This window comes from Ips typographus, linkage group LG8 (genome assembly GCF_016097725.1).
Source record: "Ips typographus isolate SLU linkage group LG8, UJ_Ityp_2.0, whole genome shotgun sequence".
In the NCBI taxonomy this organism is placed as follows: Eukaryota; Metazoa; Arthropoda; class Insecta; order Coleoptera; family Curculionidae; genus Ips; species Ips typographus.
In genome coordinates this window covers 385,233-408,295 of record NC_138429.1, presented here as the reverse complement: position 1 = coordinate 408,295, position 23,063 = coordinate 385,233, and the positions used below count along the sequence as shown (strand labels likewise).

General features: G+C 35.9%; 10 protein-coding genes across 16 annotated transcripts; 4 read left to right on the top strand and 6 right to left on the bottom strand.

Annotated features, from left to right (window-relative positions):
- Window positions 1-63: 63 nt before the first annotated feature.
- On the bottom strand, window positions 64-1,605 carry LOC145732399 (translation machinery-associated protein 16 homolog). Of its 2 annotated transcripts, none has more exons than XM_081984620.1 (5): window positions 1,527-1,605; window positions 802-878; window positions 594-742; window positions 400-540; window positions 64-338 (listed from the first exon to the last, which is right to left on the bottom strand). In XM_081984620.1, the coding sequence occupies exons 1-5, from the start codon at window positions 1,563-1,565 to the stop codon at window positions 196-198; spliced, it is 549 nt and encodes a 182-aa protein (XP_081840746.1). In that variant the 5' UTR covers window positions 1,566-1,605; the 3' UTR covers window positions 64-195. The 2 variants fall into 2 exon arrangements, with proteins under 2 accessions (XP_081840746.1, XP_081840747.1); XM_081984621.1 differs by lacking the exon at window positions 1,527-1,605 and adding an exon at window positions 937-1,090.
- On the top strand, window positions 1,202-3,213 carry LOC145732386 (endoplasmic reticulum lectin 1-like). 2 transcript variants are annotated; one of them, XM_081984601.1, is made up of 7 exons: window positions 1,205-1,613; window positions 1,667-1,911; window positions 1,961-2,045; window positions 2,102-2,328; window positions 2,386-2,527; window positions 2,575-2,771; window positions 2,825-3,213. In XM_081984601.1, exons 1-7 carry the CDS (start codon window positions 1,331-1,333, stop codon window positions 3,068-3,070), a joined length of 1,425 nt encoding a protein of 474 aa, XP_081840727.1. In that variant the 5' UTR covers window positions 1,205-1,330; the 3' UTR covers window positions 3,071-3,213. The 2 variants fall into 2 exon arrangements, with proteins under 2 accessions (XP_081840726.1, XP_081840727.1); XM_081984600.1 differs by having other exon boundaries at window positions 1,202-1,613; window positions 2,102-2,527.
- Window positions 3,214-4,213: 1,000 nt separating this feature from the next.
- On the bottom strand, window positions 4,214-7,091 carry LOC145732387 (mitochondrial adenyl nucleotide antiporter SCaMC-like). Its single transcript, XM_081984603.1, has one exon. It carries the CDS (start codon window positions 6,954-6,956, stop codon window positions 5,526-5,528), a length of 1,431 nt encoding a protein of 476 aa, XP_081840729.1. The 5' UTR covers window positions 6,957-7,091; the 3' UTR covers window positions 4,214-5,525.
- Window positions 7,092-7,255: 164 nt separating this feature from the next.
- Window positions 7,256-9,656, top strand: LOC145732385 (E3 ubiquitin-protein ligase parkin-like). The gene is made up of 9 exons (XM_081984599.1): window positions 7,256-7,412; window positions 7,604-7,887; window positions 7,942-8,247; window positions 8,307-8,510; window positions 8,560-8,752; window positions 8,798-8,893; window positions 8,946-9,031; window positions 9,117-9,313; window positions 9,363-9,656. The coding sequence occupies exons 2-9, from the start codon at window positions 7,629-7,631 to the stop codon at window positions 9,519-9,521; spliced, it is 1,500 nt and encodes a 499-aa protein (XP_081840725.1). The 5' UTR covers window positions 7,256-7,412; window positions 7,604-7,628; the 3' UTR covers window positions 9,522-9,656.
- A 567-nt stretch (window positions 9,657-10,223) lies between these two features.
- LOC145732400 (uncharacterized) lies at window positions 10,224-11,245 on the bottom strand. Its single transcript, XM_081984622.1, has 4 exons — window positions 11,087-11,245; window positions 10,863-11,026; window positions 10,562-10,807; window positions 10,224-10,507 (listed from the first exon to the last, which is right to left on the bottom strand). The coding sequence occupies exons 1-4, from the start codon at window positions 11,096-11,098 to the stop codon at window positions 10,444-10,446; spliced, it is 486 nt and encodes a 161-aa protein (XP_081840748.1). The 5' UTR covers window positions 11,099-11,245; the 3' UTR covers window positions 10,224-10,443.
- Window positions 11,246-12,000: 755 nt separating this feature from the next.
- On the bottom strand, window positions 12,001-13,037 carry LOC145732402 (adrenodoxin-like protein 2, mitochondrial). Of its 4 annotated transcripts, none has more exons than XM_081984630.1 (5): window positions 12,855-13,037; window positions 12,721-12,797; window positions 12,529-12,667; window positions 12,351-12,475; window positions 12,001-12,299 (listed from the first exon to the last, which is right to left on the bottom strand). In XM_081984630.1, exons 3-5 carry the CDS (start codon window positions 12,645-12,647, stop codon window positions 12,088-12,090), a joined length of 456 nt encoding a protein of 151 aa, XP_081840756.1. In that variant the 5' UTR covers window positions 12,648-12,667; window positions 12,721-12,797; window positions 12,855-13,037; the 3' UTR covers window positions 12,001-12,087. The 4 variants fall into 4 exon arrangements, with proteins under 4 accessions (XP_081840756.1, XP_081840755.1, XP_081840754.1 ...); XM_081984629.1 differs by having other exon boundaries at window positions 12,529-12,661; XM_081984628.1 differs by having other exon boundaries at window positions 12,721-13,037.
- A 409-nt stretch (window positions 13,038-13,446) lies between these two features.
- On the top strand, window positions 13,447-15,164 carry LOC145732391 (protein spindle-F-like). Its single transcript, XM_081984612.1, has 6 exons — window positions 13,447-13,551; window positions 13,612-13,906; window positions 13,954-14,109; window positions 14,168-14,339; window positions 14,387-14,596; window positions 14,650-15,164. The coding sequence occupies exons 2-6, from the start codon at window positions 13,718-13,720 to the stop codon at window positions 14,952-14,954; spliced, it is 1,032 nt and encodes a 343-aa protein (XP_081840738.1). The 5' UTR covers window positions 13,447-13,551; window positions 13,612-13,717; the 3' UTR covers window positions 14,955-15,164.
- A 49-nt stretch (window positions 15,165-15,213) lies between these two features.
- LOC145732388 (heme A synthase COX15-like) lies at window positions 15,214-17,314 on the bottom strand. Its single transcript, XM_081984604.1, has 8 exons — window positions 17,161-17,314; window positions 16,819-16,967; window positions 16,633-16,759; window positions 16,294-16,426; window positions 16,056-16,242; window positions 15,736-16,003; window positions 15,414-15,682; window positions 15,214-15,361 (listed from the first exon to the last, which is right to left on the bottom strand). The coding sequence occupies exons 2-8, from the start codon at window positions 16,957-16,959 to the stop codon at window positions 15,230-15,232; spliced, it is 1,257 nt and encodes a 418-aa protein (XP_081840730.1). The 5' UTR covers window positions 16,960-16,967; window positions 17,161-17,314; the 3' UTR covers window positions 15,214-15,229.
- Window positions 17,315-17,373: 59 nt separating this feature from the next.
- LOC145732379 (betaine aldehyde dehydrogenase-like) lies at window positions 17,374-20,725 on the top strand. The gene is made up of 12 exons (XM_081984585.1): window positions 17,374-17,593; window positions 17,653-17,750; window positions 17,800-17,957; window positions 18,100-18,262; window positions 18,320-18,474; window positions 18,532-18,629; window positions 18,716-18,956; window positions 19,010-19,191; window positions 19,746-19,845; window positions 19,899-20,106; window positions 20,161-20,363; window positions 20,411-20,725. The coding sequence occupies exons 1-12, from the start codon at window positions 17,510-17,512 to the stop codon at window positions 20,701-20,703; spliced, it is 1,983 nt and encodes a 660-aa protein (XP_081840711.1). The 5' UTR covers window positions 17,374-17,509; the 3' UTR covers window positions 20,704-20,725.
- LOC145732396 (ubiquitin domain-containing protein 2-like) lies at window positions 20,714-22,993 on the bottom strand. Of its 2 annotated transcripts, none has more exons than XM_081984617.1 (6): window positions 22,724-22,993; window positions 21,670-21,826; window positions 21,494-21,613; window positions 21,234-21,435; window positions 20,981-21,175; window positions 20,714-20,929 (listed from the first exon to the last, which is right to left on the bottom strand). In XM_081984617.1, exons 1-5 carry the CDS (start codon window positions 22,803-22,805, stop codon window positions 21,005-21,007), a joined length of 732 nt encoding a protein of 243 aa, XP_081840743.1. In that variant the 5' UTR covers window positions 22,806-22,993; the 3' UTR covers window positions 20,714-20,929; window positions 20,981-21,004. The 2 variants fall into 2 exon arrangements, with proteins under 2 accessions (XP_081840743.1, XP_081840744.1); XM_081984618.1 differs by lacking the exon at window positions 22,724-22,993 and adding an exon at window positions 22,290-22,338.
- Window positions 22,994-23,063: the final 70 nt, after the last annotated feature.

The following is a 23,063-nucleotide window of genomic DNA, read 5'->3' as shown; positions in this document are numbered from 1 at the left end:
ATTAAAAAAACCATTAATATTTGTCACCTAATTAAAAAGGTATAAGGACCTATAGAAATCAAATTGTCAATTTGGCTCTTATATATTATCACTGTTCTTACCAGACATACATTATATCACTATATTTTCAGTAACTTTCCAAGTAAAAACCCAGAAGAAATTGACTGAAAATAAATATAATTTAATAAACAGAACTTAACTAGAAACAGCTTTTTCTTTATAACTTTTCAAATTTCCTAAACTGAACCTTTTCAGTTTGAAGTTTTGTAAAAACCTAAGCTCTCCTGTCCAATTTTTCAACATTGCTAAATGACTAGGCTGAAGTAAATCAGGAATTTCTGAAACATTCAACACCTATAACACAACACTTTCTAAGTATTTTTATGTAAATTTACTTACCAATTCCACAAGTTTTAAACTCCTCCCTTTCCCTTTTTAGTGTCATATTGATGATGTCCTCTCTGCTAGCATGCTGCCTGTTTTTCCTCTGACCAATTGAATGCTTCAGTTTAATTTGCTCCAATTCCTCATCAAAGCGGCCTAATTACAAAACATCAACAGTGATAATTTACGTGTTTAAGAAAGCAGCTAACCTAAATATTTGAGTATAAGTAATTCCAGCTCTGTTGGAGTTAAAGCAGTCAATTCAGGGTCCAGATGGTCTCTGAACCACACCAATTTCTCTCCAATCATGTTTTGTTTTATGTAACTGGCTGACTTAGACTTTTCTTTTGCAGTTTGCCTTTAAAAAGAAAAGTGATACTTCACTGATTTCTTAAATAGCATGCTCCAATAGTATACCTCTTTAAAGTTTTTGCTAGAGCCTTGGTTTTCCTGCTGTTTGGATGTTTGCATTTTTCTAATTGTTTAATTTTAGGCTGTAACAAGGTGAGTTTAGTTTACCAACTTAAGCTAGCAAAAAAATATTGTAGTTACCATGTTGTAAGTGAGTCCTATAAATTTTTTAAATCACTCTTTAAATTCAAAAATAAAAGGCTTGAATTTTAGGTTTAGTTAGGTTAGGTTAATTAAATTTAAGTTAGGTTAGGTGTTTTGGTATGATTAATAACTGGAAACTGAACGAAGCTGGAATGATAAAGACGGGCGAACAGAGTAACGTATTAGAGAGACAAAGATAGAAACAATAAAGTAACTACTCTCCACGATTCAAAGTCAAATTCATGACTTTGACAGATGGATGACAAGTAAACAAATAAATCCAATCAAAACATGTCACGTACCCTAGCTCCTAATAAAATTTAAAAACTTTGAAAACTATTCAAAAATCTGTATCAGACAATTTTTAAATGTGATTAGTTAAAGTTTTAACATGGCCTGGAGCGTGTACTTTATTTACTGGTTTTCCCTGTTTTTCTACACCAAACAACATGACATCAAAGGATTTGATGATACAGTCCTATTTGATATTAACTTCCCTGGCAATTTAGCTGAAGGTCTGGGTAATGACTACACTGAAACTTTATTGGTCACTTCCTCCTTGAAGGAGAAATACAAGTGTTACCTACCCAACATTGTGGAAAAAGAAGAAACACCTTTAGAACCATACTCAGGTCCCAGTCCTTTGGAGCTCATTTCACCACTTATCTCTCAAGGTTAGTGCAATTTTATTGTTGTTTTGAATGTAGTTTAAATGTTACTTACTTAGGCACATGTTCATACCGTTTGGAAAGTTACTGGACCTACGAGGTATGCCATGGAAAGTATATCAGGCAATATCATGAAGAGAGAGAGGGGAAAAAGATTAAACTGCAAGAGTACATTCTAGGCAAGTGGGATGAGAAGCATTTTGACCGCTTGTTGGAAAAAGACCAGAAAGAAAGGGAAGACTTAAAAGAAGACTCTGTAATCCCAACTAAAAAAATTGAAAATTCCAATTTACCCTACTTTGAGGTAACTTGATTGATTTGTATGGTATTTTAGTACAGTCAAGAGTTTTCAGTTAACAATGGGTAATGGTACAGCTTGTGACCTCAATTACAACAAACCACGTACAACCAAAGTGATTTATGTGTGCTTCATTCATGGTAAATCATTGTGCATGTACATCCGAGACAAATTATGCAAACTGGTTTGTTTTTAGGTAAACATGAAGTATTTCTACTTAAAGAAACATCAACATGTTCCTATGAAATCATAATTTTAACTCCATTGTTGTGCTCCCATCCTAAATACAAACCAAAAGACACTGGAGACTTGAAAATAAATTGTTTGCCTTTAGAGGGAGCTGAGGCTGAGCCCTACAGTTTGAGAAAATTGAAATCAGAAAGTGCTAAACTCAGAAAAAATGCTGAAGTTGATAGAATTAAAGTAGGTTATTATTTGTCAAGAAAACCAATAGCAAAATGGTTTAATGTTGTTTTTAAGGTGGAGTTGATACAATTTAAACCAGAGGATGCAATCACTGCAATCAGTGGCGATTCAAAATCACCCAAGTTTGTTACAGATAAAGTGGCTGATACCACTCCTGTTAAAGAGTTTTTACAAGGAAAATACTGCTTATATGGAGGTGAGGGTGGTCATGTGTCTATAGGTGGATTTACAGAATTTTTCTAGGAACTGGATGGTGGAAATTTGAGTTTTGTTACGGCAAAAGTGTAGAGCAATTTCACATTGAACGGGACGGATCAAGGACTTCAATTAACTTGGGAATGTTCAACAAACAAAAACACTTGGATTGGATCAAAGAGCATCCACATAAACGACCTAAACCAGTAGGATCTAGGCGGCAATTGTCTCACTTTTACTCTGATGTTAGTTTTCCTGTATTTTACTTTAGGTGGTTTTAATTGGGATATTTTTGTAGGGTAGCGTGTGCGATAAAACCGGCCAACCCCGTCAAACTGAGGTGAAATTGAAATGTTTAGAGAAAGCGGCTAACCCTTCAAGCGTGTCCCTTTACCTACTCGAACCGAAATATTGCGAGTACATTTTAGGGGTGGAATCCCCTTTAATTTGTGATATTCTGGACAAGGCGGATGATAATGGATTGGTGCAGGTGCCAGTCGATTTAAGTGATGACGAGTATTCCACTATCACCATTAAGCTGTAAAATTGTGATAATTTTTTGTAGTGTAGGCGTTAAGGACTAATACAGACTGTTTTTTTTTCCTTCAACTTATGATAATATTTTTATCATAATATTCCAAGAAAGAAAATGAAAAATAAAATCAAGATTTTTTCCGTCAAACCAAATACGCTCATAGTATAGTTCTATCCTTTTTTATTTGTATGAAACAGAGAGAAATAGACACGCATTCTTTAGTTGACATCCACCATTACCGATAAAACTAACTGTCATTGTCAAGGGTGCCTGTGATTTCGGTTTGCCGTGTCGCGTATACAACTGACAATTAGTTTTTTTAAAACTTTGTAGGATTTTTAAACATTTATTACAAACCACAGTTGTTTTTTTAATCCTGCAAAATGGTTGACCAGTTGAAAAGTAAGGCCAACGCCACTGGACTCTTAATAAAAAGATGTTAGGTCTGTTCCTAGAGAGAATCTCCAACTAGTAATCAGAGAAATAGATGCATCCATTGGACACAAGTCACAGAAAACGTCATAGTCACGTGAGCATTCAACCAATGAAACTTATTGACATTTACTGTTAAATTGAACTCTGCTGTCACAATTTTTTTACCACCAAAACTTCTGGCAAAGTCATAGAAAGTAACCTTTGTTAGACCTTTTAAGTGTGTTTTCACAATCTTTCCCTTTGTCGCCTTTTATCACCACAAATCTGAGTAATTAAGTGAATTGGACGTGGAAAATTTAAAGCAGCCTTAGGTATTCTTATAACGAAGCCCTACTAAAATTAGCAAATCTCATTTCTCACTTATCACGTGTCGTCTAGTACATATAACACAATAAACTTGTAAATTACAAATACTTCACAGATAAGTGTATTGGTGTGAAATATTGACTTTTAAAAGCGCTTTTATACACACATTCTGGTATATTTTGGAGTTCTTTTGTTTTCTCACTAATCACAAGGGTATTTTATAACAAATAAAGATGGTGCGTCATCATTAATCCCCAAGGGGGAACCTCCGTTCTAAACTGGATCAAAAATCAGCCTGTTTTCTTGGACTCAAAGGTCAATGTCTGGGTTCAGTTTGCTTGTTTTCCTTAAATATTAATCAGTACAATGTTGCAATTGCAATACCTAGAAAACTGCACAAAAAAGCCCATATTTGATTTAACAGGAATTTATTAAGTGCTATTATACAGTTTTGAGTATTTTCTGAAATTGTATTTTTAAAATTGAAAATGCATCAATATCAACGAGTAACACACGCAAGGACAAAAATGCAATAAGTTAACAACCCTTAAAATACACACGACTAAAGCAGGAATTTATAACAAAGATTCAATTTTTTTAACTAACTACCATAACTAAAAATCAGCGCTTTGGAGTAGCACAAATACTTCAGTTGGAATTCAGTTTAATAAGGTATTAATTATTGTTAATCAAACATGTGTCTTATCGAACGAAAGTCCACGTGTCTAACAGGAAACGCACTTGAAATAAAGGTCAGCTTTTAAAGTGAAAATTGCAAGTGAATCGCCCACTGTAAAAATACTTTCGAAACTGTGAAGGGCCAAGACACTCTAAACTCGTCATTTACAGAACATTCCCTGATTACAGCTTATTGATTACTGGTTAAAACTGGTTTGGCTAGCAATGGCAAAGCCAACGAAAATAATTCATATTCAAATAAAATTTCCTGGCCATGAAGCTTTTGCCAATTATTTAATTTGTAGGTCAGTCTAAATCGCATGCGTTATTATATGCGAATAAGAATGTATTCAACACTTTCTACCTGTTTTAAATAAATAATGGCTTATATTTAATTAGCAACAAATTCTTGAGATGATCCTTTAGAATGATATAGTTTCGTTTCTGATTTCTAAAGCTGAGTCAAACAATCAAACATGATTAGCCAATTAACTTGTTGAATTTCAAGTTTGTGCCGGATTTCTCCTGATAAGGCTTAAGCAATAAAAGCCTTAGAAACAAGCTGTAATCATAAGTGTTGCAGTTTTTTGTTTCATACAATAATTGAAAAGGAGTATTTTTCAGTATAGTTGTAATTTATTAAATAAAACCAAAATGTTCTAATGAACTAAATTTACTAACATTGGAGCAAGATGGAAGTTTAGGCTACTTTAAAAAAATTATAAGCCAGCTCTTTTGGATAAAGAATAATCGCAACAGTTTGATGCAATCAATAATAAGTTACTTACATTTTGAGAACAAGTGGTGTCACCACCATGACAAGGTCTATTTACTACCTACAATATTAAAAATTATCACAGAACCCATTCCTAACCTAATAGACATTGTCTTATATAAATATTTCACAAAATTTGATAGTTGTAGTAGTAAAGAAAAACAATACTTTGGGGAGGAATTAAGCTTCACTGTTGTCAAAAAAGGCGATTAAAAAAATTACCCTAATAATTAAATAAATAAATAAATTCAGGCCTAAAATTCATCACAATCATGTCATGTGAATACCCAGAAGTTGACTTGTATACTCATAGGTGACATAACTGATACTAACTGCGGGAATTGCTTTAATAAAATTGGGCGTTATGCCCCGGTACAGTCCCAGAATACCTTCTTTCTGAACGATAGTTCGGAAAACCCGGGACATTGTGGCTGATGTGGGATCTATTGAAGCATGCACCACTTGGGCTTGCAATCGGGTGCGTATCAAGGCCAAAGGGTAGGAACACATCTGCCCTAATGTACTACTAGCACTACCGCAAGCGAGTAATGTCCAAAACCCCGGTTGTTCATCAGTCCCATGAGTTTTAAAGTATTTTTTTTTCAATGTTTCATATACAGCTAAATCAATACCCGCATATGGAATAATCCCCAAAATATTAGGAATGTAGCCCCGATAAAATGCTTTAAGACCCTCAGATACATAGATTTTGTAAGCTGCATCTGCAATGCTGTTGTACTGTCCGGTTTTCCGTAAAGCCAGTCGAGTTTTTAACACTTCTAGAGGGTAAATGATGGTTTGGCTTACACCACCTGCTATAGCCCCCGCGGTAAACCTTTCATATATACTCAAAGCCTCTTTAGAGTCGCCTTTAATCAACCTTTTAATCTGCTCATAGGCTGCAAACTTTATTGCAGTTTCAGGTGCAATTTTCAACACATTCATTGCATTACCTCGCCATAAACCAGCAACACCACCTTCCTTAACCATAGTCTGTAAGCAATCTGCTATCCTCTGTTTGGAGGGTTGTACCTGTAGGAACACCTTCAGCCTGTCCAAAGGGGCAGTACACGTTCTGGACACTGCTCCAGCCACCCCACCAGCTGCCAAATGTCGCCACCACTTTCCTGACTGCAGTTCACTTGGGGTGAAGTCATCAGGTACATTCATATCCTCTCCAATGTCCAAATATGTGGAGTGTCTCCAGTAAGTGATAAGGTCCTGAATGTTGTTGCTTGGGGCCAACAAAAGAAAGTCCCGCCATTCATCATAACTAATATTAAGACTCCCATCCTGATCCATTCTCTGCAGCAGGTTGGTGGCCTCCCGCCTGTCCAAGGGTATGCCCAAATCACTAAAAGCCCGCACCAGCTCCTCCAGGTCGATTTTACCATCGCGGTTCTTGTCTAAACTGGCAAAATGCAAACGAAGGTTCTTCTCATGCTCCCGGACGTAGTAGATAAAATCGGCCAGGGCCAGGTCGCCGGTGGCTGTTTTATTGTGCTTAATAAATTTCTCGGCATACTTTTGGTTCACTCCTTGTTCGTGTAGGGCTGCGGACAAATCGTGGATATCGATTCTGCCGTTGCCGTTCTTGTCCAGTTTGACGAATAGTCGCTCCAGGCGCTCCTCATCTTCCTGCGGCAGCTCGTGGAAGTAATGCGGCGGAACTTTTAGTATTTCCTTGCTGGAACGCGGCATTTTTTTTTCACTAAAAACTAATAGACCGCAGTCACGCTGCACTCAATTTCGCACCAGCTTTTGCACATTCTCCGACACTGCTGCTCAAATAATTACTAATTGCCAAATCGCATTTGACGTATCTATTGTACATTGTACTTTGAATTGTGAGGTTAGAACTCTGTTTGTCAATTTTTTTTTGACACTTTCCACCGGTAAACTTGTTCAATTGATACCACGTGGTTATATCAAGTTTTGCTAAAGGATAATACACGTGATATTCTACTCTGTAGAGGAGCGTGAATAACTTTCTTGTTGTCTATCTCTTTCTCAAATGTCATAACATAACCACAAAGTGCAAGGTTATCTGAAAAAATAAATAAATAAATAAAAAATAGGTTTGTGTATTATTATTAGCTCTATTAAATAAAGTTAATAAAGTGAGATTGTTAAAAGTTAGCTCTAAAGAAAAAGGAGGTAATGTACTATGTGTGCTACTCAAATATTGATAAGTTGCATTTTTGTTTGCTTTGAATGATAATTTAGATTTTTAAAATTTCAATAATTTATTTTACAAATTATTAATTAATTATGTTTGGACTAGTTAAGAAGAGATTTCTTATTAATTTGGTAAATGATGTAGGTAATGAATATTATTATACTTGTAGAAGTCAATATCATGAATTTGCAAACATGCTGAAATTCTTCACTTCACTGTTCACCAAATTATTCCAAATAATGCTTCAACTAGTCAGCTCCAAGCAACACATAATAACAAATTTGCTCAGAATCTATGTAAAAACGACGTGCGGAAGCACTTTGTGTCTTGAACTAGATCCAAAATGGGATATTTCTGAAGTAAAAAAAATGGTAGCCCCTAAAATGGGTCTACAACCTGGAGAGTTGAAGGTCATTTTTGCTGGCAAAGAATTGAGTGATGATGTGATAATTGGTAATAAAACAGATATAAATCTGTTGCACTAGGATTTGATATTTGAATTTTTAGAGGAATGTGATCTGGGTCAACAAAGCATCTTGCATGTGGTGCAAGTTAAGCCGCGTAGTGTAAAAGAGGTGTTTTCGCAAAATGGTGGAAGTTTCAGTTCTAGTACTCCAACAAAATTGGCTCCTTTATGTGAAACATTAGATGATTCAATGTTTTCTACCAGTTCTGGTAGCAGGAAAAACTCAGTTTCAATTGATTTAACTGATGTTAATAGTAGTATAGAGTCTGAGTCAGGAATTGAGTTCAGTCAGCCTAGAAAAGTGCATTTTTATGTGTACTGTCCTACATGTAAAGATCTTAAACATGGTGGGTTGTAACCAAATTAAAATATAATAGATGTGAAAAGCATTGATTTGAAATCGCAGGTAAATTAAGGGTGAGATGTCACTTTTGTAAAAGTGGAGCTTTTACGGTGCATTCCGATCCGCAAAGTTGGACCCACGTTCTTGAACCCAAACAGATAACCGGCACTTGCGAAAACGACCTTACATTGTGCTCGGACATATTACAGAATCAAGAACCTACTTTTGCGGAGTTTTACTTCAAATGTTCGGAACATATTTCTTTAGGTAAATTTCTGATGTTTGAATTAATCCACCGATTAAGCAGTTTATTAAGGTGAAAATGATCAGGCTGTACCTTTGGATTTAATTCGTCCAAATTTAAAACAGTTGAAATGTGTGGCCTGTTTGGACGTTCCCGACACTGCGTTTACGTTTCCTTGTCAAAACGATCACGTGACCTGTTTGGAATGTTTCAAGCAGTACTGCATGTCCAAATTGAATGAACGACAGTTCTGGCAACATCCTGAGTGAGTTTGTTTTTTTTTCGGCAATTGCAATAATTTTGGCTTTAGATTTGGTTACACTCTAGCTTGTCCCAATGGTTGTCCAGACTCATTCATTAAAGAAATCCACCATTTTCGTTTACTCGACGATGAACACTACAACAGGTAATATTTTACTTTTTGCCTTTTACAAATTTACAGAATTTGAATTAAAAAGGTACCACAGTTTTGCCGCCGAAGAATTTGTTATACAATCAGGCGGTATGTTATGTCCACAACCTGGATGTGGTATGGGAATATTAGGTATGTTAACTTGCTAAATAGAAAAATAAATGTAAATTGTGGTGTAGTTTGCCGACATTGTTTTCTTAAATTGATATCGTTTAAGCTGATCCTGACTGCACGAGAATTACCTGTCAAAATTGCAAATACGTGTTCTGCCGTAACTGTTTGCAAGGTTACCATATTGGAGAATGCGATCCGGCGGAACCAAATGCACCGGGTGGACCTGCTGGAAGCTGCGAAGGAGAATTGAATTGTGCTACTAATAAAAACGGCGAAGACGCCTCTAGAACTACGATTAAAGTGAGTTTTTTTGTTAATTACGACTTATTTGACACTTTTTCTGCTTTAGGTAATAACAAAGCCATGTCCTAGTTGTAAGACCCCAACAGAAAGGGACGGCGGCTGTATGCATATGGTTTGTACAAGAGCAGGCTGTAAGTTTCATTGGTGTTGGGTGTGTCAAATTGAATGGACCAGAGAATGTATGGCAGATCATTGGTTTGGTTGATTTTCTGGTATACTTTGTTCAATTCGATTATTTATTTATTTATGTACATTTTGTGTGGTTCTGGAGAACTTACATTCTTAGTTCTGCAGATTTTTAATTGGAAGTAGATATTACAGTTGTTACTTAAAATTATTACATCTAGAGATTTTTTTTCAACTAACAGTGCTCCTGTTAAAAAGGTACAACTAATAATCCCACTAGTAAGTATCTGGACATCTGGATTTTTTTTTAAAATAATAAAATAATAATTTTTTTAAATAATTAATAATGATCAGTGATAACCAATTACCAAATTATTAAAATTTGATGATGTTGATTACTGGGAAATTTGGATGAAGCAACGACGGAAGTCAGTTGACTGTCAAATAGGAGACGTCAAAACCGGTTGTTTTAATCAAGTGTCACGTGCCGTTACGTTTTGTATAATCGTTGTAGTCACGTGATAAAATTGACGTGACGTTGCTCTTATTTACATTTTTTCAGGTACTTTACAAGCTTTTATTTACTTCTTATATTCTTATTATTTAATAAGAAAAAACGGTAAAACATTCAAATCAGTAACAAGTGTAATTAGAAGCCTTCATTTGGAGTAAATCGTAGGTAATTGATTGACTGGTATATTTTGTTCAATTCGATTATTTATTTATTTATGTACATTTTGTGTGGTTCTGGAGAACTTACAATACTTACATTCTTAGTTCTGCAGATAACTTTTTAATTGGAAGTAAATATTACAGTTGTTACTTAAAATTATTACATCTAGAGATTTTTTTTCAACTAACAGTGCTCCTGTTAAAAAGGTACAACTAATAATCCCACTAGAAAGTATCTGGACTTCTGGAATTTTTTTTTTAAGTTAAATTATTGCAATAACATAACTCATCATTGGTTGGGAGTATTGTCTCAAAAATGCAGCTTCAACTCAGTATAACACTTTATCCAAGTTGGTTATCGCTTCCATTGCCTCCGGATCATGATTCGACAGCCTAAATTGTGAAATAGGTAACGTGTTTTATGTTTTTTTTTATAAATTCTCCTACCGTTGTCGTTTGTCCAGAGTGGGGTTTTCCCCTTTGCCCCAACTCGAAGAATCGTCAAAGCTGAAATCGGATCTAGTGAAAAAGTTTCGGTCCAACGTTCCTACGTTTCGATTTTGTGCCGTGGATTCCCCTGGCTCGACAGCCCCTTCGATTGGGTTCGATTTACTACCTCCGAAATGCTTGAAACTGGAACTGAGCGAGCTTTGAGTGTCTTTTAGGGCGTGCTTCACGTAAAGCGATGGTCCCCTACAATTTTGCGGTGAAAGAGAGTTGGCAAGTTGTTTTACAAAGTTTTACTTACACCTTTTTATATCCACTGACCGGATCTAGTGCTCTTATAAGTTTCGTTAACTTTCTGTTAGATATAAACAAATAAATCACACATCCTATTAGTATAACAATCGCACCGCCCAATATACTCTCAACTATGATGGTTTGAAGTTTCAATTGGTCCAGATCACTACTCTAAAAAAAAATTGCTCTTAGATATTTACCAGCTATAAACGATTAAGTGTTGAAACTCACCGATTCAGCCATATTTAGCTGTTTGGTTAATTAAAATGAATTATTCTAAAAATTGAAAACGTCACTGGAAAATCAGATGTGAAATCTCTGTTGTTATTACACGTTATCATACTAACGCGAGCTTATCAGTTCTTAAAGCATTATTAGATCATTCCTATAAAATGAGAGTGATAAAAATATAAATGTGTCCTTATCTCAGCGTTTGTAGTAAATTCCTGTGAGCTTATTATTATTGTGTTACAATAACATTATTGTATTTTTAAATAGTCAAAACATTTTGGAAATTGATTTACTGACTCAAAAGGGCTAATTATAGAGCTGACAATAACAAAAGTTCAGAAAAGCGCAAAAACATTTCAGCTGTTGTGTCAAAAAGTGTAGCTTATAAACTACAACAGAACAAAAACAAATAAACTTGATTATTGTGATATATTTGGACAAACAAACAACCAAAATGTGTAATCATTACACTTAAAAATTTGCTGATGATGAGTGAGGAAGCATAACCTTATCTAGAGAAACAGATAATCCTCAATTGTTTTCGATTTATCATTGGCAATTTATTATGACTGACTATAAGACATTTTGGAGGAGCGTTTCATATTAATTAATTCTAGGGACTTTTGAAACTGCTGATTAAAGAAATTTTATTTTTTTATGGGTTATGGTATCCTCTCTTTACCTTCCAAAACTTTTTTTTCAGATTCATCTCTGATATTAATGGCGGATTGTACCGACGTAAAATGTCATAGTCTAATTAAAACCCAGTCTGAGGTGCCCTTAAATATGTCAGTGTAATCGGCCCTTAATTCCTACAATTTACATTTTTGAAGTACTTTTACTTTATGCATTAAAATACAACTCAAATCACTTTGTAAGTGAATCCCTGCAGGGTTAAATTAACACAACAGTCAAAGATTTAACAAAATATATTTTATAACTTTGTTGTAAAACATAAACATGATAAATAAGGATCATTTTTGTACTTTTATCCACATAATCTAACCTCGTGCATCATTTACAGTTGCAGGCACATTAACTTCTAAATTGTCCATATCTTCTGTCAGAATGACCTGACAACCCAACCTGGAGGTGTCTGCTAAGTCATAGGCCAAATCTAACATGTCCATTTCCTCATCAGTTGGTTTGTTAGGCAAAGAGTCATAGATGTTTTTAGGGAAAATTAAATGGCATGTGGAGCATGTTAGTGTCCCTACAAGATTAAAGTTATTCCATGTGAATGTTAAAGTCCCATGTTAAGTACCTTCACAGGCACCAAACCCATCCAAATCCACATCATTGTTTACAACCACATCCAAAAGTGAGTTTCCCACTTTACCTTTGACATTAATTTTATCTCCATTAGCTTTAATAAAAGTCACACTGACCCTGTTTTGATGTTATAATAAGTGAGGTTCACTAGAAATAAAAATTGTACTTACTCTTTTTTGTCCAATTTTGGCTGACTAGCAGTTTGTTCAGATGACAAGCATCTTACACTGGTTTTCGTGTAGGGACTGCCAAAAACCCTTATAAGCCTTGAAGCATGTCTTAAAGCCATAATGCTACTAGTATCTGAAACTACATTACTACACCAGTCTACAACAGTTGATATAATATTGATAAAAACTTACGTAAAGTGCATAAACTCCAATGCAGCGTTACACACAGATTACTATCTGTCAGCGTACGTTATTACTTAATTAATTTACTGTAATTTGTACACAACTTTAAACTTTCACCATTTCCAAATCCTCTTTTTCCTTACCTTAATGCATGAGTTTACAAATATTATTTAATGATACATTTTAAGGTCGCACTACTTAAATAAGCAACTTTTCAAGTGATTTGATTACCTTGAAGTGACCAAGCATTTATTTGTTACTGATAATTAAGATAATAATGATCAGTGATAACCAATTACCAAATTATTAAAATTTGATGATGTTGATGACCAAGGACGGTAAACAGTACAGGAGTGCTTAATCCCATAAGCGCAATCTTGCCGGTATCGGCTCGGGCCGGTGACGATTTTAACGTCACCATGGGTCTCTCGCGTTTGCGCGATTGTTTTGCGCGATGCGCGATTGCAGTCGATCATTCACGAACATGATCTCGTACATAGCATCTCGGGCGAATATTTAGCGTATTGTGCACCCGAAGGCCCACTGTGACGTCAGAATTCATTCGCCGCCGGGAAACAAAATCGGCCGATCGAGCAATCCTGTACTGTTTAATATCCTTGGTTGATGACTGGGAAATTTGGATGAAGCAACGACGGACGTCAGCTGTCAAATAGGAGACGTCAAGACCGGTTGTTTTAGTCACGTGCCGTTACGTTTTGTATAATCGTTGTAGTCACGTGATAAAAATTGACGTGACGTTGCTTTTATTTACATTTTTTTCAGGTACTTTACAAGCTTTTATTTACTTCTTATATTCTTATTATTTAATAAGAAAAAACGGTAAAACATTCAAATCAGTAACAAGTGTAATTAGAAGCCTTCATTTGGAGTAAATCGTAGGTAATTAAACATGAGATTTGTATAAATCCTAAACAGCCATCACAAAGCCCTAGTAGCCTAAATAATTTTGAAAGTTTATATTATAAATACGACTTGAAACGTAAAAATGGACGAGGGACAACAAGGGTCGCAATATGCCATTCAAATAGCGGTTCATACGTTACGCGATCGGTGCAAGTACTTACAGCAGCATGTTGCTTTGCTTGAAGAGGAAAATGTTAATTTAAAGATCAAGTGCAGCCGCCAGGAGGAAAGTCGTACCTCTCTGAACGAGTTGGACCACTTGCGGGCTCAGGTAGGTCACTCAAGTCTGGAAGAGTGGAAAATGACCAAAATTTATAGGTTGCACAACTGGCAGAACAAAAGGAACAGTTGCAGGGGAAAATCAAAATGGTTACTAGTGAAAATCAAGATTTGTGGTCAAAGCTTAGCAAATTGACTAGGGTTAATAAGACACTGGGTAGTCAGTTGACTAAAATTAATGACACTTTAACCGAAGTAAGTGTACCTCACTTTGTCTCTGGTCAATTTTAGTTGGAAATGTTTTTACTAACAGCACACTACAACACCCCAACATAACTTGATTAGATCTAAGACATTCACAAAATCTGAACTCCAAACTAAAGTGTTGCAAAAAAATTTGGAAGAGAATGACAAACTAAGTTTGGAACTTGAGGATGTGTCTTTGAAATTGTCAGACAGTTTTTCCAGGCAGAAGAAAGAATTAGGTATCTTTCAATACTTTAAAATTTCATTAATGCAAGGGGGTTTGTAGACTTGTTGTGCTCTGAAATTTCTGAAATGACTTTTGCCAATGATGACTTGTCTACCAGCAGTTGTGGATTTTTGTATGATGAGGATTTGGAAAATGATGTGTTTAATGATGTTCAATTGTGTGCTGATAATTTGAGAAAATTACGAGAAGTGGTAAATCAACAACAGACACTCTTGGAGCTCAATGTGAAAAATATGCACATATTAAAAGGTAAGTAGTACAAACATGGTTGTTTGCTTTAATTAATTCAGGTTGTTTTGCAGACAAAATTCAGTCAAAAACTTGCCAGTGCAAAACAAATAAAATAGAAAAATCCACCACAACATTTGACCTAATAAATAAGCTGTGTGAAGACAAAGGGACAGAAACAGAACCAGACTGGAGTAAACCAGTTCAAAATGGCCCAATAAGGAACGTCCGTCCATCACTTAGTGACAGTATAGAAACCAGTGAAAAAATATGTCCAATGTGCACTAGAATGTTTCAAAAAGACGTCAATTTTGACGTATTCCAAAAACATGTTGAAGACCATTTTGTACCTGAAATGGATGGTTACGAGATGTTATAGCATTAGTTGACTTTTTTTTAATTTAGTTTAATCTCTCTCTAGAATATCCTATATGGTATAAGTTGTGCAGACTCATGGTTTTTTATTTTAATGTGATAACTTTACCTGTTGTTAATTAAAACTTATTTTAATACAGAAATATAGTTAACAGTATTCATGATATAATGAATTGTGATACGAATATCATTTTAGTATTAAAAAGTTAAGTAATGATTGTTATATTTTCTGGGCAATACCACACTGAAAGAAAGCAATAAAAAACGTGAATACTGATTTTATTTTGGTAACTTTTTCAATTCGTGCGTCAGCCATATTGCTGTGGATAAAAGCAGCAGAGACCCGCTTTGATGACCTGCCGCGACTGGAACGGGGACGTATGTCAAAAGAGTTGTGATGCCCAGCGCAACCTAAACAAAATTTAATAAAGTTTCACTAAAGTTTTAATAATAATTGTTTAACCTGGAGATAACCAGCTAAAAGTAAAGCGTTAGCCGCTATATAAGCTTTCCGTGGCAACACTCTTCTTCTACTTAACCACCACAAGCCAGTGATTAGGGCTAGAGTGGTCGTACCGAGTACACGATGGTCAAACTGAACCGTGGTCGGGTTTTCAGTGATATTGACTATTTTCGGACTGAAAGCCAGAATATCATCAGGAATCCATTTATCTGCCATCTTTGGGAATGAGTTATACACCAGACCGGCGTCTAAACCGGCAACAAAGGCGCCTTAAAAAAACTGGTTGCAACTGACTTTCTTTCAATATGAAACAGTAATTTACCGGAAATAGCTGTTAAAAACACCATGCCCTTTGTAGTGTGAGCCAACATTCTAAACTTTCTGCTAGCTTTCAATGCTGTGACACTGCTAATTTTAATACTTTCGGCCGGTGTTAAGTGGTCCAGACCCGACCACAAAAAAAGAGTGTATAAAACAAATGCTAAACCTAAATGACTAGCCAATCTGTACTGAGACACTCTGGGTACATCGCTTTCGCCGTGGAACCGGTCCTCCAGGCCGGATTTAACCATATACCAGCCCATCAATCCCTTTAAAATCACTAGTTTCAGTAAAAAAAATCTGATTTTATCCAGTAAGTACCTGAGCGCCTATTAAAGCCCCGAAAGCTAAAACCCTTTTTTTCATGGCGGGGGTAAGTTTTCCCCTGGCCCAAAAGTAAACTGCTGGCAAGGCAAATGCGGCCCCGATTAGACGACCCCATTGTCGATGTCCGTACTCCATATGCCAAATAAATTTAAACTCAGATAAAGTTATGTCCGGGTTTTTACTAAAATGTGATAATTTTTTCACAATCCCTTATGTTTTTTCCCAAACCTACAGTTTAAATTCTGGATATTGCTGGTATTTGGCAAACTCTTCCTCCCATTCTTGTTGCGTACGCGGCATTTTTTCACCCAATAGTTTCCATGTCACCATGGATAACCCAGATTCGGTTAGTCTGGTAACCCCACCTAATGACACGCCACTTAATAGCTCAATAAAAAAAAACACTTTTTTCTAGATCCTATTTTAAGTTGTATTTTTAAACCCTTATTGAGGTACAAGAGTATTGTTAACTCCTACTTTTAACTGCAACCTTAAGAGTTTCTAGTGTTCTTAACGATTTCTTCCAAAATAGCGTAAACGCTCTTCAGAAGACCGAAATAAAAAGCTGTACCTAAAACTACAGCGACAAAAACCATCCCGCTACAGGCAACTAACCAATAGCCTACAGCTTTCTGTGATTTTTTAGACGAATCAGACGATAGCCTTAAGGTTACCGTGCCGCTCTCCCTTTGAAAGGCCTGTAAAAAGAGAATTTAGAATAATTTCGAATAAACGCTGATTAAGTATCGTATTTTACTTTCAAGGTGTTGTGCCATAAAGGCCTTTGCGTTCTAGTCGTCAAGTTTGAGTAAGCCCTCAATGGGGCCCAGGCGGTCCTTACTGTAGGAAACTTGGGTAGTAACCTTAAGGATGTAGAAGTGTACAGCCTTGATAACATACTTTTATCTAGTAGAAAATGCTATTTTTAGTGTAGAGTGAACCAAGGAAACCGGATGTTTTTATATGGCTACAAAGTGCGCATTTCAACATCCGGTATAGGTATGCAAGAAACAGTGAATTATGGTAGGTGTGGCAACACTGCTATAATTCAGGAAATCTAACCTAAAAAGTAAAAAAAATATGAAAACTGTAGATTTACCTCGAATAACCAAATCTTGCACAAACAACAATTTAATTAACACACTGCACTGAAAGATTCTATAAGTTTACACGGATTTTTGATATAATATTATTATTAGCTTAAATTAAATTAAACAAAACAACAACACAACTTACTGACAACTGACAGTCATCTGTAAGTAATTATTAATTAGTGTATTGTGGGTTGCCTTTGAATTTTGACAGTATTTAGGTTATGGCTTTTCTTTTTATTTTAAATTAAGTTCTACTGTAATCTTTTTATAGATAAGAAGCTATAAACCGATTATTTATTTATTGTTATCACTCAATGTTAAGGAGTTTAGTGATGTTACACGTCGGTCACTAACATGGAAGCCTCAATTGAAAAACTACACCAAGTGTTCAAAACAATGGTTTATGGTGAAAACACTGAAGACACTTCCCAAGCAAAGGTAAGTGAATTCAATCAAACCCCAAAGATAGAATATTGTGTAAATTAGTTAAGTAATAGGCTTGGCTTGACGATAATACAATTTTGGACAAATCAAGTGATGTTGACATACTCAATAATGTGAAACCATACAAGCCACAACAATCCCATCTACTAAGGTTAGTATAATTAATTTTTATATATAGAAGGTACAGTGTTTATGTATAGATTAGCAGAAGAGTTGGAGAAAAACTCAGCCTTAATTTCACAAATTGAGTTGCTCTGCAGAGGTGTGTTAACTAAGGACACTAAACAGGCTGTACACAATTTGGCACAGTATTTTTATTATTATGCATGCTTTGTTGAAGAGGATCAAGATGAAAAAGGTAAAGATTGCATATTATCTACAGGATTGTTATGTTACTTATTTTCCTTTTATGTTGTTTAGTTTTATTTTTTTCTTGATTAACTTTTAAATGTCAAATATGGATATTTCTTAACTTTATTAATCTATGTCTCTCTTTGAAGAACTAAAAACAGCAGTGGGAGTATTTGAAGATGATCACCCCTTATGGGTGCTTGGTCTATTCTTAGGACCTGCCTTAGCTACTGGACATTCAGTTGTACTCCAAGTAGGCACCAAATTTGCTGCTGTTGTAACTTTTATCCTGAATTTGGCAGCAAAAATTGGGTAATTGGGTATATTGGTCTGTTTTTGCACAGTTGGACTGAGTCTACACGTTTACAGGATACCCAAGGAGTCATTGCAACTATTGCCATCTTACAGTAGCAACTTGGATTCGTATTTCTCGGCAGAAACTGTTCGTGTGGTTTCGTTATTCATTGATGTTTTTGATGTCAAGAATGCTGCTGTTTCTCGTTGGGATAAGAAAGCATTAATCCGTATGTTAGCTAATTTTGATTTATATTCACAGAAATCAAAAAAGAGAATTGAAACAGTTTCAAGGTATAAAAGTCCAATGTTGGTGTTTGATAGCGCTGATCTCGACTCGGCAGTGGATAGTGCCATAGAAGGAACCTGGGGGTACCAAGGCATGGTATAATGTTCATATAAGTTGGAAATTATGAAATTCTATATCCAACTACGTTATAACGCTGAGATTAGTAATGAAGTGAATTGCAGCTCCCTTGGGCTTTGGATACAGTTTTGGTGCAGGAAAACGTGTTCAAAACCTTTGTTGACAAGCTGAAAACTCGTTTGGAGTCTGTTCGGATCGGCAACGATCGACTGGCCGACATTTCTGTTCCGAACAATCCAAACATTCGGTTAAAACTGTCTGAGTTGATCAAGAAAGCCCAATCGCTGGGGATTGAAGTTTACCAGAAAGTCACAGACGCGGATTTCACACCTACTTTGATTATTGGTGAGCATATTGCCACATTTAGGTGAATGAGATTAATCTTTACTTGAGTACAGGATCCAGAGTAAACACTAACAACGTGGTGTCATCTCCCGATGTAAACTGCGCCTTAACTTTACTACCGTTCAGGTCAATTGACGAAGGTGTAAACTTAGCTAACAATGGTAGACAAGGTTTGGGAGTGTCGGTCTGGTCCGAAAATATCGGTTTACTGAACGAGGTTGCTATCAAACTCAAGGTCAGCTTCAATGCCTCAAACAATTCAAGGTTTTAGTTAAGCTGGGTTTATACAGCGCACAATGCATACTTAATGCATAACATAGAAAGTTGGCTTTACAGTAATGCCTACTGTCGTTTATACAGCGCCCAACACTTGCACAATACCGCATAGAAAGTTCATAATTTTTAACTTTCTATGCAATTTATATGCGAAAACAGCTGTACGCATGCGCAAAATTTTGTGATGTCATATTTTGACATTTGACATCCGCCGTCCGTCATTGTATTGTGTTATTGTTTTGTTTATGAATGGTGGATTTGGATTGTTCAAGAATTATGGTTTGTTGTTGATTTTGTATTTGTGATTTTTTGGTCATTTAGAGCAATAAAAACAGTTGAAGTGTCTACGGAAAAAACAGAGTTTAGTGGTAAAAATTATCTAGAGCTAATTAGTTTCTCTCTAAACACCAAAAAGAAACACTTGTGATTTCTTGTGCAATGTTATGCATTAAGTTCTGCATTGTGCGCTGTATAAACCCAGCTTTAACTGTAACATACCAAATAACTTTTAAGGCTGGAAACGTGTGGCTTAACTGTCACGGCAATTTTTGTCCGACAGTAGCTTTCATCCCCCTTAAGGATAGTGGAACAGGTTATTTTGGAGGCAAACAAGGTACTCAGACAATTTCAGCACATGATTAATATTATAAGGAAACAACTTTCCAGGTTTAATTGAGTTTAAGTTAAAAACTGTAGACAAAGTTTTATCTTTACCTACCATCTCATCCATTGAATTTAAATGTGATTCAATTAAGAGTTGCATAGATGTGGGCCACAAAGCCGGCTCAGCATGGTCTAAAGTTGCCACTGTGGAAAAACTAAAAATCTTCCTCTATTTGTTGGACTTTTTACAGACAAACCAAAAGAAGTTTTCGTTAGTTTAACTGTATATAATGTCTTACATTTTTCTACTATGCAAAGGTTGTAGTGGACAATTACCAGAAAGCTGGATAAACAGTTTTATCGTCAATTTACGTTGGGTCATAAAACAACAAACTGAAGGGACCACTTTAACGTTGAAAAGCTTCACAGTGACCGCGTTTAAAATACCTAAAGGAGTGTTGGCTATTGAAATGAACAATCCACTAGAAAAGCATCATGTTAGACTACTACTAGCGGCTTTACTGACAGGTGAGTTCATGTTTCTTTGTTGACAGTTTATTAATTATATAATTTAGGCAACGCTGTACTGTTGCTTAACGAAACCGTGCAGGCGCAGGCCTTTTACCAAGAACTATCCAAAAAACTACCTGGTGGGCTTCTTAGTGTAATCCCTTATAGTGTCAGTGCTATTCTAACTTGTTCCAAACACAAAGAACTCAATGGGTATTACACAAAAACACCTTTGGACCAATCAAACAATTTTATTTATGTTCCGGAGGATTTAAACTGGGAACAAATAACTAATTTAGTGACTGCAACCAAAAACGTATGGAGCAATATTGGACAGTCAAGTCAGTGCAATTTGTGAATAAAAATACTTTCCATATTAATTTGCATTTTATTTGCTTTGTTCCTCTCATACTAATATAACATTTTATTACAAAAAGGTACATCCACACTAATTTCATCATTAATTGAAAGTCAATATCAGTATTTCAATAGGTTTTCATTTTGATATGGTCACAACCTCCAGTTTTCATATTATTATTGGTCAGTCCCACGTCGAATTGTGTTTGATTTAATTAAAGCTAAAACTGTAACAAAACATCATTTAGAGCGCCTTCCTGTATAATTGAAGAACTTACAATGTCTATACATTTTGCAGTCAATCATAAGGCTTTTGCGTGAGAATTTGGAGAACGGCCCAAATTCTCCATGTTTACTATCACCTGAACGACGTAGCCGGGAGGAATTCTGGCTTCTTCTACGTTTAACTTATCACCTAAAAGTTTACCGCCAAAAAACCATCGTTGCCGCGACGCCTCAATTCCTTCTTGACTCTATAGGGACAAAATAGTTTTGCTTTTTGTTTAGCCAAACTTTGGCAACAACGCTCACCTGTAACTTTTTCTTACACACGCTAATGCTGTCTTTCGAGTAGACTGCGAGTTTGATATCACTACAATTGTGACTCAACCGTAGCTTTAAGATGGTTTCAGTACCAGCATCGACCTGTTCGCTTTCAATCGCGGGGGAATCACGGCCGTCTTCTTTGACGATATTAATCGGGTACGACAGGCAATAAATTGGAACCTCGTACCTAAATAAAAGTGGTGAGGTAAGTTATTTTGACACGCCGTCTAGTGTGAGAGCGGTACCTATGACCTAATTGGTCATAGCAGTCTGTGATGGAACCGTTAGGCACTAAAACACCAGCGCCATCTAGGATGGCCTGCGCCATTTCATAATCTCGTTGTTCTGCCGCGGCTGCTGCAGCCCTAACAATGATAAAACCAAAAAAGTGTTTGATTAGAAAACAATAATAAAATTCAACCTTAAAGCGTCCCAAATCTCTTTTTTTCCTTCGAAAGCGGGCGCGGTGTCCCAGAATTCGTCTCTTTTGGAACGCAATTGACCCTCGGTCAAAGGCACGTCTGATTTCCATCTGATCGTCTCATGCGTCAAACGGGAATTTTTACTGTGTTGATTTCCTACAGAAAAAAACATTTTTAAACCAACACTGTTAATAATAACAAAACACCCTGCAGGCATTTTAATTCCACTTCTAGGTTAATTACAAACTCAAAAACAAGTTATTGATTAAAATTACAGGCAACTAACCACTGGAGGTTTAATTTTTAAAGGGCTGATTTATTTCTTTATAACTCATGAATAGGAGTCCAAAAGGAAGGGTCTATTTTTTTGAATTTCCAAAAATTTAGTACAGTTTAAATAACTGACAGACTTGATGATGTGAGGAGAGACTACCTGACGTCATTATTATTTGCTAATGAAACAAATGTGATCAACTGTCCAATGACGTTACAAAGCGCCCTCTGGGCACCTTCACAAAGAAACTGATACATGGTTGTCATAGTAACCTACTGCTGCAACATCAGTTCATGTCAAGAAAATACTTATACAAAACTATAAGTAATGTGAATTGCATTACACCTTGAGAGATAAACTGTAAGCAAATTGTTCCCATTTGCACTGCAATTATCAACTGTCATTGGCATTGTTAAATAATAGTAATAATACCCTCAATAATGTTGTCGGGTAATTTATATTCTCAATTATTAGCTCACAGTAAATACACACAGTTAATTTGTTGATTAAAGTAACATTATTAAGATAAGAGGTCCCAGTCATAAATATCCTTATCAATATGTAGCCAACCAAATTAGGGCATTGTAAATAAACATTCCTGGGATTTGTCACCACTTAAATTAGCACAAATACCTGTCTGAACATTTATATAACCATTGGGGTTACTAAAAAGGCAAACAAAGCAAACCTCTATGAAAACCTTTGGTTCAAGTGAATTTGAGCCAAGAGTCACTACTGTAAAGGGACTAAAAGTTCCAACTAACTTTAAATTCACTAACCTGATACAGTCCTAGTGACCAGGCCGCTACTGTTGCCCACAGCCCCACTATGACTTCGGGATATACCTATGCAGCCACCCATGATTTGTGTGCGCCGTGCGGGCTCATTTTCAAACAAAAAATCACAAAGACCGAAAGGCTGAAGCCGGCCATGGCTCGAACATCACTATCAAATGAATTTTTAAGATAACCCCAACATTTAACACAACAGCAATAGGAAAAAACTAGTCAAAAAAATAAAAAAATTGTTTTGTGTGTGATGTCCGTGTCCGTCGGTGTGTGGGGACTGGGTGTAGTGCCAATGCCAAATTGTCACTGTCAATTAACAGTTATTTTGTCA